General features: G+C 39.9%; 2 protein-coding genes across 2 annotated transcripts in view; one reads left to right on the top strand and one right to left on the bottom strand.

Annotated features, from left to right (window-relative positions):
- Nucleotides 1–215: 215 nt before the first annotated feature.
- Nucleotides 216–1,630, bottom strand: LOC138032049 (uncharacterized). Its single transcript, XM_068879633.1, has one exon. The coding sequence runs from the start codon at nt 1,281–1,283 to the stop codon at nt 216–218; it is 1,068 nt and encodes a 355-aa protein (XP_068735734.1). The 5' UTR covers nt 1,284–1,630.
- Nucleotides 1,631–11,295: 9,665 nt separating this feature from the next.
- LOC138032048 (aerolysin-5-like) overlaps nt 11,296–14,850 on the top strand; it is an 8,533-nt gene continuing 4,978 nt past the window's right edge. Inside the window, 2 exon segments of the mRNA XM_068879632.1 lie at nt 11,296–11,379; nt 11,970–12,204. Of these exon segments, the coding sequence (XP_068735733.1) occupies nt 11,322–11,379; nt 11,970–12,204 (293 nt within the window). The 5' untranslated portion in view covers nt 11,296–11,321.

The raw sequence follows: 14,850 nt of genomic DNA, 5'->3' as shown, positions 1-14,850 counted from the left end.
CCTCAGACCGGTATCTGTTATACAGCTGTTGCATCAATGTTTTTTAGATTTTTTAATTGTGATCATAGAGCTGTAAATTAAATGAGTTATGTGGTAAAAGTTTCACTCGCTTGGTTGCCCATCCCGTGATAAGTAATTGTTAGACACGCGACGGAAACAGTTGTACCACGTTCAAACTGATTAAGCAAGGGATTTTTCCGCTTTGCCTTGTGCCGTCAGGACTCAGCGCCAACCTTGTCAAGGTCTTGTGCGGCTGCCTCAACATTATTCACACCCATGTGTTGGAGAATCTCAGGTTCCTTCTTCTTATCATTATCCAAGGTTTTCAAGAGGTAATCGCAGTGCTTCACAAACCCGTCAATTGCTTGCTTATGGAAGAAGGCCAAAAAATCTTCACGAAGATGAACTGAAATTTTTGCTGAATCATCGTCATCTTCTTCGTCATTGTCGTCGCCGTCGTTCAGACTCTTATCTTCTTTGTCATTGTTGTCGTCGTTGTTCAGACTCTCGGAGAACTTCTTCAGGTTCTCGGCATTTTCAGGTTTTCGTTGCTTTCTCTTGAGATCATACTCCACGGAGTGTAGCGAATATGCCATGTCCAGTTTATCTCCATTACGAAGGACAGCCACTCGCCCAAAGACCATGTTACCATCCTGCGTTCTGAATTGCAACCTGTTGACAGCAAGTACATTTCCAGTGAAGTTCCTCGCTCTCTTGATAACTCTCTTCAGTTTTTCCGGCATATTTGTCAAAATGGCTACCTCTTCAACGGTGGCATCGAACTCATTATCTGGTATCCCTTCTTTGAGATCACACAGGTTGTTTTCCTCATAACTCTCAAATCGCAGTGAGCTGATCACTTCTTCTGCCTTGGTAGCGTTGCCTTTGTGCGAAACGTCGCTCTTGTTATACTTGGCCACGTTTAATATGGCCCTGCGCTGTTTCTCGGCCATTTCGTTGTCATGGGATTCCTGGGTCTTTGGCGGTGATGATGTAACATTTGAAAGAATCGATTCAACAGTTTCCCAAACATCTTTAGGAAGGCCGTGAACGAAGGCAAAGAATTCATCTGCGGTCTTCTTGCATTCCTCGGGCTGATTGCAAATGGCATCCGCTAGACTATGACTTGCTTTTTGGAGTTTCACTGAAAGTTGTTTCCCATGGCGGAGTATCCAAACAATTCTAGAACCTCCCCCCGGGAAATAACGGGTCGCGATTATATCATAGACGGAGGCGAGTACGATTGGTACGAGAATCGTTTTCCAGGAGATCCAGGAGAACATTTTCTTGACTTTTACTTCACGTCTTTGTTACCAAGATGTATATTATCGGATGTCGTTCGTCGTCACAACGTAGAGAATTCGGAAAAGCGACTACCTTTCCTTTGGCAAAACTAGGATTAGGTTAGGTTAGCTTTTGAATAATCCGGAGTGCTGAGATCAAGTTGAAGTGAATGATCAGGTTCGAAAACGTTGGCTTGATATAACAAATGTTCACTTATATTGGCCAATTAAAAGACGCCACGCAATTTTATGGGAAAATTACCTTCAGCACTTGTTCCAAAACAAAACAATTTCCATCGAAAAGTGACTTGCAACTTTTGAGGTCAACAGTCTTGTTAATCAAGTAATCAGTTTTTTTTTAAATTCCTGTACAAATAACAAAGGCTTACAAAGCATTTTGAAGTTTTTAAAGACTTACGCGATTTTCTGTGAAAATTTCCATTACTCGTTTCAAAATAATTAAGTGTATTAATATACACCTTGCGACTCATGAATCTGAACTGCATGAACAGTTTTGAAAAAAAACCTTTGTCTGTATAAAGAAGCAAAGGTTAACAAATTATTTTGCACGTATAGACCAATTTGATGTTTACAGGACTACAGGGAAAACACCGTCTTCGAAACTTCAAAATTTGTTGAGTAAAAAAAGCAAAAATGTTGCAACAAGCACGCACTTGACAAACAACTTAAACTTCGCTCTCTCGAGGACCGCTTTCAAAACCGAAAGTGGTGGAACCGTCCAAGTAAGCTGTTTTCGTGCTTCAAAGAAGTTTCAATCTAATCATTTTAGCGCGCAATGATATCGATCTTCATGGTTCCCTGAATCCCCAGGAAAAAATATCGTTCTTTGATCCGAAACCAATATCCGTTACGTGAATAAATCAAGTGTATTTATCACTCAAATCAGTTCAAACTTTGGAAAACTTAACAAACTTAGGCTTCAAGGATCGAACTTTACGCAACTTAAATAAGGAGAAAGGACTCGACTCCTTTTGAGCAGTCAAAGCTGCAACTGCGCGCTATTGAGAATTTCATCATCCTTCAAACCTATTATAGAATTCGAAAACAGATATTGATTGATTAGAAGGCATAAGACCATGAACCATTATTACATGCAGTGTCCGCGTGATCAGTGGCAAATCAAGCCAGTTCTACTTACTCCTGTAGATAAAAACATCGGGGGTGGAAGTGGAATAATTGGATCTCAGTTAATATTCATTAATCCTTCCATTTTTTGCAAAGTTATTCGTTATTCATTCACTTTTGTATTAGACGATTTCAGAAGCTCAGAGTGCACGCCTTAACTTGTGGTGAAAAAAGAAGTTGTAAGGGAAGTTGAAAATGATCAACATGTCACCCTCGAAGCCAATGTTTCTCGATTCCCTATTATTTTCTTCAATCTTTCTGGGCTTAGTATTTTGCTGGTAACATGTCTTCTCTTCTATTTACCTAAGAGATCTACCATGGCACTATAATGATATACGGTACCAAAACAATATCGTGTACTATTAGAGCTATATATTACGCAAAGACAACTTGAATCACCTGGAAGACAAAACGCAGCTCAGTTGACAATATGGAATAAAGCACCTCGTTACTGCACTACCACATGTACGGAATGCGTGCCTATTTTTTTGTGTGTCACTATTCAAAAGTTTTTTCTGGCGTAAACACACTTCATTTTTGCTAAGGCAAATATACGGGAATTATCTATAATGTCAATGAAGTGAAACGACAACAAAATAATTTCTTATAGTGCCAGGGAGCAATGCAACTATACAGAGGAAGGCATCTTGTATACTGATCAGATCAACAGTAACCAAAAGATAAATAAATTTGCGTCACAAAGTATGGTATGGCGATCAAAAAGGAGAGACCATCGATCGGAATGACAATTGTTAGCTTTATAAAAGTTTCAACTACATATCGACATTGGAACTAATAAAGTGGGCAAAGCTGGGACGTGTGGACAGCTACATATAGCTGAAAAGCTTCACACCGTAAAACGTGAAAAAATACTTTGTATTTCCATACATACTGGCGAGCAAATCTATTAGTTTCCTTACAAATTCATTACCACAAAATTTGCTCGTTTGCATGTACGAGGCCTAAGGAGTCTGTGTTGTCTGATGAATAAAAGGTCTTTTGTTGAAAATCATACTGCATCAATGAGGCATGACAACACCTGCCTTTAAAACTGAATAGTGTTTGTGAAAAATCAATAATTAAGAGAGCTCAGGGCAACTCATTAACGTGACACACGCATTTAACAAGTCTACTCTTTTGATAGGTATCCATCTAAAGTTTTTGAAGGCGAGAACGTTCATCGAGTCTCGTTCATTCAAATACTCCACAAAAAGCCAAACTGTATTCCTCAGTGTCGTTATTGTAACGTTCGCAAGCCTCATTTGGTGGCTTTTACTTCGTGTAGAAGACACACATGACGTAAAACAACAGACTAATGATCGTGAAACAATACCTAATCAGAATTCTAAATTCCTAAAGACCCCTAAAGCTTTTGTTACGTCATGTGCGCCTTCTACACGAAGTAAAAGCCCATTTGGTGAATGGAAAAACGACTTCCGTCACTAAAAACAATTTTGAAAAGTGTTCCGTCGGATCAGAAAGTAAATCGCTGAACGCGTGAAGGGCACATCGAGAATGAATTAAGCGATACTCTTTATGCGCTCTACAGTATTTAAAATATAACGAAACTCAAAAGTCATAAGAAGATCTGTGTCATTTAATACAGAGCTTGAGCAACGATGACGCGTCGACGAGAACGAAACAACAAATTATGCAGTAGTTGGTTTGATGAGCAAAACCAAGACTATGCACGCCCTGCCCGTTCTTTTACATTGTATCACTACATAATTGATGCCTGACGTCTAGGACGTGACAACACAACGATAAATTTCAACTCTCCTCTAGATAGCTGGTTCACATTTAACATGCCAAACGACAACTTGGCAACTCTAACTAACTTTAATGATTTGTTTGAGCAGTATCAAAATTGATCGATGTTGTCCCGAAAATCTGAAATAATCTTGGAGACATTCTCGCAAAAGAGGTACGCTGTTTGTATGTGGTCTGATGTTTCGACATATGTCAAACTTCTCAAAATTGATCTACATTCATTGCCTGACAGTTTCATGGCTAAACGACCTACCGAAATTGAAAACGTGTTCGATGTTCCCGATTTTTTTTACATCACTAATGTCCCGTAATTATCTCGTGCTTCCTCTAAAAATTCCGTAGTCTCTCGATTCCCGGCAAAATCTCTAGATTCCCTTGCTTTGTTAGGGCAAGAGTCGTGTTTCATTGAAACTGCAATATGGTATTAATATTACACGTTATAACGGCAAGGCGGGGTACAAAGAAGCACGTTAATTGTTACTTGGTAATACTAATAAAAGTGAACTTTCCTTGGATAACGAACATCATTTACACCCCGCATGTGTTGGAGAATCTCAAGTTCCTTGTTATGAAAATGACCAAAGCTTTGCAAGGGGAGAACACAGTGCTTCACAAACCCGTCAATTGCTTGCTTATGGAAGAAGGCCAAAAAATCTTTACGAAGATGAACTGAGATTTCTCCTGAATCATCGTCATCTTCTTTGTCATTGTCGTCGCCGTCGTTCAGACTCTCGGAGAACTTCAGGTTTGCAGCATTTTCAGGTTTTCGTTGTTCAGTCTTGAGATCATACTCCAAAAAGTGTAGAGAATATAACATATCCAGTTTATCTCCATTACGACGGACAGCCACTCGCCCAAAGACCATGTTACCATCCTGCGTTTTAAATTGAATTTTGACAACAAATACATTTCCATTGAAGTTCCTCGCTCTCTTGATAACCCTCTTCAGTTTTTCCGGCATATTTGTAAAAATCGCTATCTCTTCAACGGTGGTAGCGAACTCATCATCTGATATCCCTTCTTTGCGATCACACAGGTTTTTTTCTTCATATCTCTCAAATTGCAGTGACTTGATCACCTCTTCTGCCTTGGTAGCGTTGCCTTCGTACGAAACGTCGCTTTTATCATACCGGAACGCGGTTACTATGGTCCTGCGCTGTTTCTCATAGGTCGTTTGCGGCGATGATGCAGTAACATTTCGATAAATCGATACAGCAGTTTCCCAAACATCCAGGATGTCGTAAACGAATTCAAAGAAAGCATCTGCGGCCTTTTTGCATTCTTCAGGGAGGCTGCAAAAGACATCCGCCAGGTGATGTGCTACCTTTTGGAGTTTCACTGAAAGGTTTCTCACTTGGTCGTGGGTCCAAAAAAGTCCAGAACCTTCCTCCGGGAAATAACGGGACACGATGAAATACACAAAGGGTCCCATAACAACTAGTACGAGAATCCTCTTCCAGAGGAGCATGTTTTTGGTAACTCGACAAGATCGGATACCTTGCGGCGTTACGTACAGAAGTCGGAAAAGCGACTGTGTTTGGTTGGCTAAACTTTCTCCGACTGTTGTGAAATGGTCAGGTTGAACTTTAGACCTTAAAACAAGCCACGCTATTTTCTAGGAAAATGTCACGCTTTGTCTCAAAATAAATAAAACGAGATGCTTCCGTGAAGCATACACTGGGTTGCCTGTGGTACGTGTTACAGATAATCAGAAGGCACTGAATTGTGTGGTATTGAACTACAGAATTCCAGTCTCTGAAGAATAATAAATACAAGAGAAGCGAGAAACATTGGCTTTGTAATGCCAAAGTTCACTGAAGTTAAACCTCTCCGGCGGGGTTAGTATCTTGATGGGAGACAAAAACAATATAACCCTCATAAAACAGAAGCATCGGACCGAAAATACTATTTACGCTAACAAATGCGAACTCAGCAAGGTACAGATTTTGTTAGTTTGCTTTATGCAAAACAAGAACATCATTCTAAAAGCTTATTCTACGCAAAAAGTAGGTTCTGGAGGTAATATTGAGAGTGGAAATCAAGGTTATGCGGCAGACGGCAAATACAATTGCAAACTCACGATTTAATCAAGTTAACACACCAGAAAGACGCTAACCTCATTTTGACAAGAAGATGCTTTACTATTGTCATAAAAACTATCCAGTTAAGTAGGCGAAGCATAAACTTGAACACTCCGAATATTTTGTGGACTTACTTTTCATAAGCTTTTTCGAGCTCTCCTGAGCTCTTGGTCACATGACTGGTGTTGTTGGTGACGTCATCCTCGGAAGTTGGCTGAAAATTCTAAGGTTTCCGAGGGGCCCCCCTCCCTCTGTTCCTGAAGAGGTTGGTCCAGTTGGGAGAAAAGGTTGTGGCGGCCTCCGTCCTTGTTGAGTGAAGGGCATAGAGTCCGAATGTAGATGGCTTCCTTCACACCTCTTTCAAACCACCTCGGTTCAACCTCCAAAATCTCTGTGTTAGCAATATCGATGGAATGTCCCGGTTCAGTGGTGTATATGTGCCTGGACACCTCGGAAGTAGAGGAGCTGAGGCGTCTGTGCTCCATGAATCGGGCCTTGAACGACCGTTCTGTCTCTCCTACGTAAGATGCGGGACAATCCTCACATGGAATGTGGCGCGCCTACTTCCGAGGATGACGTCACCAACAACACCAGTCATGTGACCAAGAGCTCAGGAGAGCTCGAAAGCTTATGAAAAGTAAGTCCACAAAATATCCGGAGTATTCAAGTGTATGCTTCGCCTACTATCATATTCCCGGATAGATTAATCTTAACAGTACTATCCAGTTAACCACGCTTATCATAAAACATGATGAATTCATAAAGGCCACCTTTTCCAGCGAACAATTTTTTGAAACAAACAACATATTTGCTATTAGAGGCAAAAACCCCTTCTATTTCATTTACGTGCGTGAAGAGAAGAAACTCAATCGTGTCGAATATGCGCAATATTGCAACAAGCCAAATTTCAGGATCAAACCGTTTACATGAAAAACGTTTTCCTTGAATAATGAAGCACAAAATACACGACAAGCTTTCACATTTCGAATTATTTTTTTTACCTGAAGACTGTGCAGAGTTGATCACAGATCCAGGTAAGATGTTCGATTCGTTCTCTGTCTTTGTTGAACCCATAAGTTACCAGAGAATTTTCCATTTGGTTTCAGTGTTCTACATAACAGCACACTTGGTAAAATATTATTTTAGAAATACAGCTCACTTTGATTTCGGCTCGACGGGCGATAGATTGTTGTCGAAGTCCATTACTCGTCGCTTTCGAGATCCCAGGTGTTGGTTTTTCACCGCCTGCCTAGTTTATCCAACTGACTTTCCATTATTGAGCTCCATAAGGGTATATTTTGTTTAAGGATCCACTAAAACGCCATTCGCGTTACATGACTTTCGACGCCATTGCAGGCTAAGTTAATGATTCTACTGTGTCCACCAGAGAAATCTACGCAGTTCCACTACCCCTACCCTCTCGATCCCAAGAAAATACGCGCAAAAGGCTCTATGCACAAAGTCACCACTTACCAGGGGAGTGACAGGCAAGACTTTTACCGACACGGAAAAAAAATAAAATAAAATAAATTAAAAAAAGTAAAACAAACAAACTAAACGCAGACCTCGACTAGGTTTGCCATACTGGCAGCCCAGTAATAAGGTCATATTGGTGCTAATGAGAGTATATTGACCATAATAAAACAAACTTTGAGACAAATTTATCATTTGTTTTATTTTATTTGTTTGCCACACATACAAAAAAGGTACTGACTAAGAGATCAGAGAAAAACACGTCGTCGAGCTTTTCTCGTGTGATAATATTTATTTCATGTGGCATTTCAAAGTTTGCACAATGTACCAACAGTGAAGCACCTGTCAGCAATGCTCATTAATACAAGATTATGTTCTTTTCATTTTCCTTGTTTTTAGTACTTATACCCGGACCAATGTATGGGCCAGTACATTGTACACGCATTCTGTGGTTATTACCTTTAAAGAAATCCGTGTTTGGATGGATCGAAAAAGGTGGAATCTTGCAGTGAACGTGAATGTGTCCAGTCATGCAACAGTAACTTCAACAATGTGCGCGTGGTTTGACTCTGACGGCACGCTTCATTCACGTCCTTTTCGGGTAAACATAGTCACGTGGTTACGGTACGAGCTGAGTGGTATAGTATTCAAAGCACCAATAAAGCATCTTCCTATAGCAGCGGGGAACATCTCCGAGGTCTTTCAAGGCATGATAAAATTAGTTGATGCAATGTACACTCGGTGTAAGATCAGTGGGTGTTAATTTCCTAAGGTAATCACTCAAGGATGCAAGGCGTACTGGAAGTCTAAAGAAATTTTAAGAAGAAATTAGAGGAGCCGCTCGCCAAAACGAAAGGAAACGAGACAAAGCCCGTGGGTTTTTCTGATGTGGAACAAATAGTTCGCGTAAAGGTTATCGAAATAAAGAGAATTAACGAATTTAGTGTTCTTTGCGAAAGAGTAATTCAAAGCTCTTTGGTTCTTGTATTCGGTCAATCCCCCTTAATTAATGAGAACGGTGTGGATATTTAGAGAGAAAATTGAGAATTCATAGTCAGGTGCTCTCGTCATCCACATGACCTCAAAATTGATCATTGCACGTCGTTGTCAAGACGAGAAAGGCAATGAAATGAGTCAAAATGTAAAACGCACGTGCAGGGCGTGCAGAGCTATTGTTTTTGCTATTTAAACCGATTGTTTTGTGGCGTTCTCGTAGCCGTCGTCGTCGTCCTTGCTTAACCTTAACAAATGTATCAAAATATTAAACGCACGTGCAGAGCGTGCAGAACTATTGTTATTGCTATTTAAACCGATTGTTTTGTGGTGTTCTCGTAGCCATCGTCCTAGTCCTTGCTTAAACTCCCTATTAGGGACCTTAAGATCTACGACGGCGACGTCGACGAAAACGTCACCTCAAAATAGAACTTTGCTCTAGTAAAAGTCTTTCGCGATTATTCCATCTCCTTCACTTCGTACTATGCGGGCGAAGTATCCTAAAAATAAATTGTAACGAGCGGTTTCAGACTGAAAATAGAGAATGAAAGATTCTCTGTTGCGTGCTCACGTTGTCGTCAAAACCTAAAATTTAGTGATTTCACGTCGCCGTCACGCAGAGAACCGCAAAAATATGAGCTAAAATCCGTGCAGCACGATTATTTATGCTCTTTTAACCAATGATATCATTATTTTGTGGCGTTTTCGTCGACGTCGTCGTCATAGATCTTAAGGACGTTCGCGCCCAAAACGTTCCCACGTACAGATTTTTTTAAACTTGCCACGCAGAAAGGTAATGATATACTTTTGCCAAAAAGGCAAAAAAAAGGGGGGGTCACCGTGCTCGTTTTCGAGATCATGAGGTGCACTTTTAGAAGCTTGCGTTATTTTAAGACGATCTTAGCTTACAACTGTCAGCAATAAAAGAGCTACATTAGTGAAATTTAGATCAGGTAAACATACTCAATTCAACATAACTAATATAACTAAACAAACTTTTGCAGCTGATGTCTTTTTCTGAGGTAATATAGACCTTGAAAAACGATACATATTAGTTTGAGAAAGAAAACTTCGGTCGCACGAGAGCATAAAAGGCAAAATATTTGTAACTTCTCACGCACAGATTTTTTTTGTTTTTTGTTAAAATAGACAAAATCAGAAAAGGAAGTGATCTACGGAAAGAAAAATGGGGGTCACCGAGCATTCAAGAGAGTAAAATCGCTGCGAAGTTCTCAAAGCGATTGTCTTTTCGCAATGTCACGCCATTGTGTGACATTTCCGAGAAGACCTGGGTCCACAGCTATCCCATAATGCCACATGCTTTCATGTTCCATTCTTGTGGAAAATGTTTGCACCTTTAGCATCGTGTTTACCTTCGTGGTCTGCGATGCATGACGTATGCGTGACATGCGTGAAAAAATGCGCAGTAGCAATGGGCGCAAACGTCCTTAAGCTCCCTAAAAGTATCACGATATGACGCCGGGGCGTGATCTTGTTTAAGTTCAAGCTTCATCTCATCTCAATCTTACTCTTGATTTACTGACTGCAGCTTTGAGAGCGCTACTTGGACTTAAAAATGTGCTTTGAATTTGAAAACAGACCAAAGTTGTTCCTTTGAAGGTTGTGCAGGCGAATGTTAAGAACTTGATGACTGGTCCCAAGGGGAACAGTGAGTTTTGGTTTTCCCTGGACCCTCAATGTTCCTGAGGCGAAGCTGAGGGGAACAATGAGGGTCAAGGGGAAACAAAACTCACTCTTTCCCGTGGGACCAGTCATTTGGTAGTTTAAGAAACGACGACGGCTACGGCAACGACAACGCCAAAAAGCAGTAATATTATTGGTTAAAAAAAAAAAAAAAATCGTGCTGCACGTGCGCAACGCTTTTTTAAAGATTTCTCTTCCGTACTCCTCAAAACTACTACGTGAAATGACCAATTTTAAGGTTTTCACGACAACGTGGACAAACTACCGTGAATCTTTCAGTCTCACTCTTTACTTCAAATCCGCCTGCACCATTCGAGTTTTAGGACACTTCACTCACACTGAATAATATAAACACAATGGAATAATCATGATGTACTTAAAACAGCTCAAAGTTATATTTTGGAGTGACGTTTTCGTCTCCGTAGCCGTCGTGGTTTCTTAAACTCCCTATAAAAAATATTAAGTGTTTTGTGATACTCCACAACTAAAATGAACCAAACTAAATACGAGTATAATCTAGTTTAATTATAAGTCAAATATCTCAAATGCAAATGAGTAGCAATTAAATTCTGCCTTATCAAAGTAGTCTGTTTCCCTTTTTATGGTATCAAGACAATTGATCTCGGTACCTATGTCTGTTTCCATACAGTTTCGGGGCTGGTATTTATTACTCTTTCTTTCGTTGATCCTTTTTTATCGTTTGTTTTTCCTACGCGTTCAATTCCCTATTTGTTCCTTCTTTTGTTGGTTATTTAATCACTTATCTATTTGTGCCTCAACCAATACCATTTGAATAACCCATGGTACTTTTTTGTTTCTCTAAGGCGCTGTCGAAGGTGACAAAACTGTTTTGCAAATTCATTGCAGACAAATGAGTACAACAAGCTTTACAGTGGGTTTGTTAACTTTCTTTCTCCAAGTCTTACTTTGTAAGTATTCTGAATGCAAACCAGAAATTAATTTAAGATTGCAGATTGTCTTTTTTGAAAAAAAAGAGATGGTGAAATTTTCCTATGCAGCGTTACCAGATAATGTTAGAATTAATCTCTAAAATATTTAAAAATCAGCAAAATGTGTTGGTAAGTTTTACAGAAAAGTCAGTTCTTTTAAAATAAGTCTCTAACCCTAACCCTAACCCTGGTCGCAATCAGTTTAGAATTGCGTCCAAGTTAGTTTTTGATCATTGTACTGCCAATAATTAAATGCGGCAAATATATAACAGCGTGGTAAGAAACAAAATTCGGTCTTTCTGAAAAACTATAATGAGGCAGAAACCTGTTGTGAGCCATGATTTAAAGTGATTTTAATAAAAATAAGTACTCTTCACATTTTAATTCTCTATCCAGACCATTCCACTCCATGTCATTTCTTACGTACCTTTTTTTCGGGATCATTTGCGGGCCAAAATTGGGATCATTTGCGGTACAGTTTGGAGATCGTTTGCGGTTCTGGGATCATTTGCGGACCTGTACAGTACACTGAGGTGGAGATTCATTGTTTTAATCCTTTTTTTTTTCAGCTGTAGCAACAGAAGACTGCTACATGGAAGACTGGAGTAGCAGTATCAGCAAGAAAGGCGGAAGCATGTGCTCGTCGCCTAACGGATATGGATACTACTACCTTAAGGGTTTAGAAAGAGATGGCACTGGTGACCTACGGGGAATAAAAAAGGCGAAATGCTGCGTGCGTGATCAAACATTCTGGGGTTTACCAACCATGTGCCAGATGCCCAACTGGAAAATATCCATGGACAGGTTGAAATTCAAATTATTCAAATTATTTTTATGGTCCTTTAGCTGGGATTAATATATAGATTTAGCCAAGCCTAAAAGCGGAGCCCCCTTGTTAATTTTCTTACTATAGTTAACCTGGCTTGAGCCTGCGATTCATTCTAAAATCAGCACCTAGTCAGCGGATAACTTAAAAGGAACAGCTGACCTCGATGAGCATTCAAACTTGAGCCCGCGATATGGTCAGCGGATACCTTGTCTTGACAGGTGTCAATTAACCATAGCATGGATGGAGAATATCAAAAATGTTGCCGCCAAAAAGCGCGGGTTGCACCACAGAGTTTCACATTGGCATACATGGAGGAGTGGACGTACGGTCGTCCTGATAGGGCGCGCGGTGCTCTGCTATGATGAAGTTGCATAATATACTACTGCACCTTTTTAGACAAACGTTGTTGCGTTGTTCGTCCATCGTGGGTGATGAGAACCACTCAGTCTCCTCCTTTTGTCGGTTCTTTACAGGTTTATGGGTGCGAAGATGGCCAATGTGCGCCCTGAATGTTCCGTTTCAATGAGGAAAGGGGGATTATAGCACCGTCAGTCGAGGGATTTCAAGCACTGTCTTTCTGGCTTGTCGTTTGCGCTTTGCAACTGTCTATAATGGCGCCTTTTTTTGCTTCATAATGAGAACTGATACAAAGAGAAAATCGATTTTTTTTCTTCACCTCCTTTCTAGCCGTTCAAACCTTTTATTGTTAGGATTGTTTACGCCCCTCTAGGATTATAAAGAAAAAAATCGAGATGTTTAAAGAGAAAGTACGGTCTAGAAAAAGTTCCTGTGAATCGAAAGTTCTTTACCAGTATTGTTATACTTGACCACTCATTTAGACTAACTGTGTTTAATTAGCCAACAATAACGCTTCAAAAATAGGCAAATTTAAATTGAAATCCGCCATCTTTGTTTTTGTGTATGACGTAGCAATGGTCAACGATTGCTCCGGATGACTAAGTGTACTTGATGTAAAGAAGAAAACACAGGCGAGGAGAGCAATGCTTTGTAGACTTGAATCTTAATCCAGAGAATAAACTATATTGATGTTAGCTCCACCTCTGAACAGATTTACCTTGTGGTCGTTAAACAGGGTTTTATATGTGAGTTATATGCAGGAGTTTTACAAAGTGAAAGAGAGCTTGCAGTGCTATCCCGCACTCATTGCTGTGAAATAAATGCCTGGAAATCAAGTTTAAGCTGTGTACTGTGGCTTTCTACGAGATCCCTGTTACAGCTTCAAAACAAACGATCGATTTATATATTTCCATCAAATGGTAAGAGTAAATCGTTTCAGTAGTTTCTATACTGCTAACAAAATTTAGCCACATTTCAAGTTACGTATATTAGCGTATATTACGTATATTAGCGTCGATGTATGGCTTGATTCAGTTTTCTCGCTCCAATATAATGATATTTTGGACTAGCTGACTGAGATTTCCGTATGAAGCGAATGTCACCGAGACCAATATTCATATAACTGAAGATCCCGCTTGAAGTCCTCCTTGGTAAAATGACAGACCCGAACAGACAATATAGCAGTCAGGTTTTCACGTTTGAGGAATCTAGGGCCGTAGCCAGTACGAGGCAAACAGAGGCACTTGCTTCAGTCATTTTTTCGTGATTTCTTAAAATAAAGCGTGATTCCGGTGTTGTCTTAATGTGGTCATCATAAAAACCTAAAATACCTGCGAAGATAATTTAACCATTCACATCGCCTCAGTCCTAATTTTTTTCTGGCTAAGGCCCTGGGAATCCATCCACGTTTTATTTTCGCCGGCCACCTTGTCTTTAAATTTTAATTTTCCGGTGTAAGCTTCGTTTTTTTTTTAATTTTTATATGTGTTCTCAAGTGTAGACATGTGTCTAGTTTCATGCCCATCGAAAGCGTACACCCAACAGCGGTAATTATTCATGAGAAAAAGCCTTGCTACATGTATTGAGCAACATCTGAAAGTTTCGTCGGCTTATTCTAAACTAAACGCTTCCCCGTGTGAAAGCAAACAAATACGTTTGCTGAAGCATCGAAGACGGCTGTCACTGAAGAAAGAAAGTGAAAAAGGTACGCTTGTCGAATATTTCTTTGTCGCATGTTCAAAGTGTTTGTCTTATTTACATTTGCTCTGGCTGATTTTTGCCGCCTAGTTTGATTGACTAGAAAATCTATAAGTATTTAGTGACTGCGCTTCTGTCGCACTTATGGCCTACATGGCCTACTACCTATTGAACCACAAGACCGTTTACCATAGTTTATCTTACATTTGAATTTCTCGAAGCAGAAAGGTCACACAACATTGAGAAAGTGATCGCGGAAGGAAGAATTTAGTAAGGTCGAACACGTTTGTTGACTATTTCTACGTCATAATACGTCATATCCAAGATGGCGCTCTCCGAGTCACGAAAGAGGCAACTGTCACATTGTAACAGGGAACTGGACAAAACGGCAATTATTTTCGAATTCCTGTGGAAAAGCTTTCGTAATTTACAGAACCTTTTTCTAGACCGTACTTTCCCTTTAAAAAGGACGCAAGGTGAAAACCTGGGACGAGTTAAGGCTGTGACATAAACATGAACAATTTTCATGAAGTTATTGAGTTGTTTTGTTTTTCGGTAAAAGAACA

This window comes from Montipora capricornis, chromosome 14, assembly GCF_036669925.1.
Source record: "Montipora capricornis isolate CH-2021 chromosome 14, ASM3666992v2, whole genome shotgun sequence".
Classification (NCBI taxonomy): domain Eukaryota; kingdom Metazoa; phylum Cnidaria; class Anthozoa; order Scleractinia; family Acroporidae; genus Montipora; species Montipora capricornis.
This window is presented reverse-complemented; position numbering and strand designations above follow the sequence as displayed.

Bases quoted from the DNA above. Each gene is read 5' to 3' on its own strand.
- LOC138032049 (XM_068879633.1), bottom strand. From the start codon at position 1,283: ATGTTCTCCTGGATCTCCTGGAAAACGATTCTCGTACCAATCGTACTC.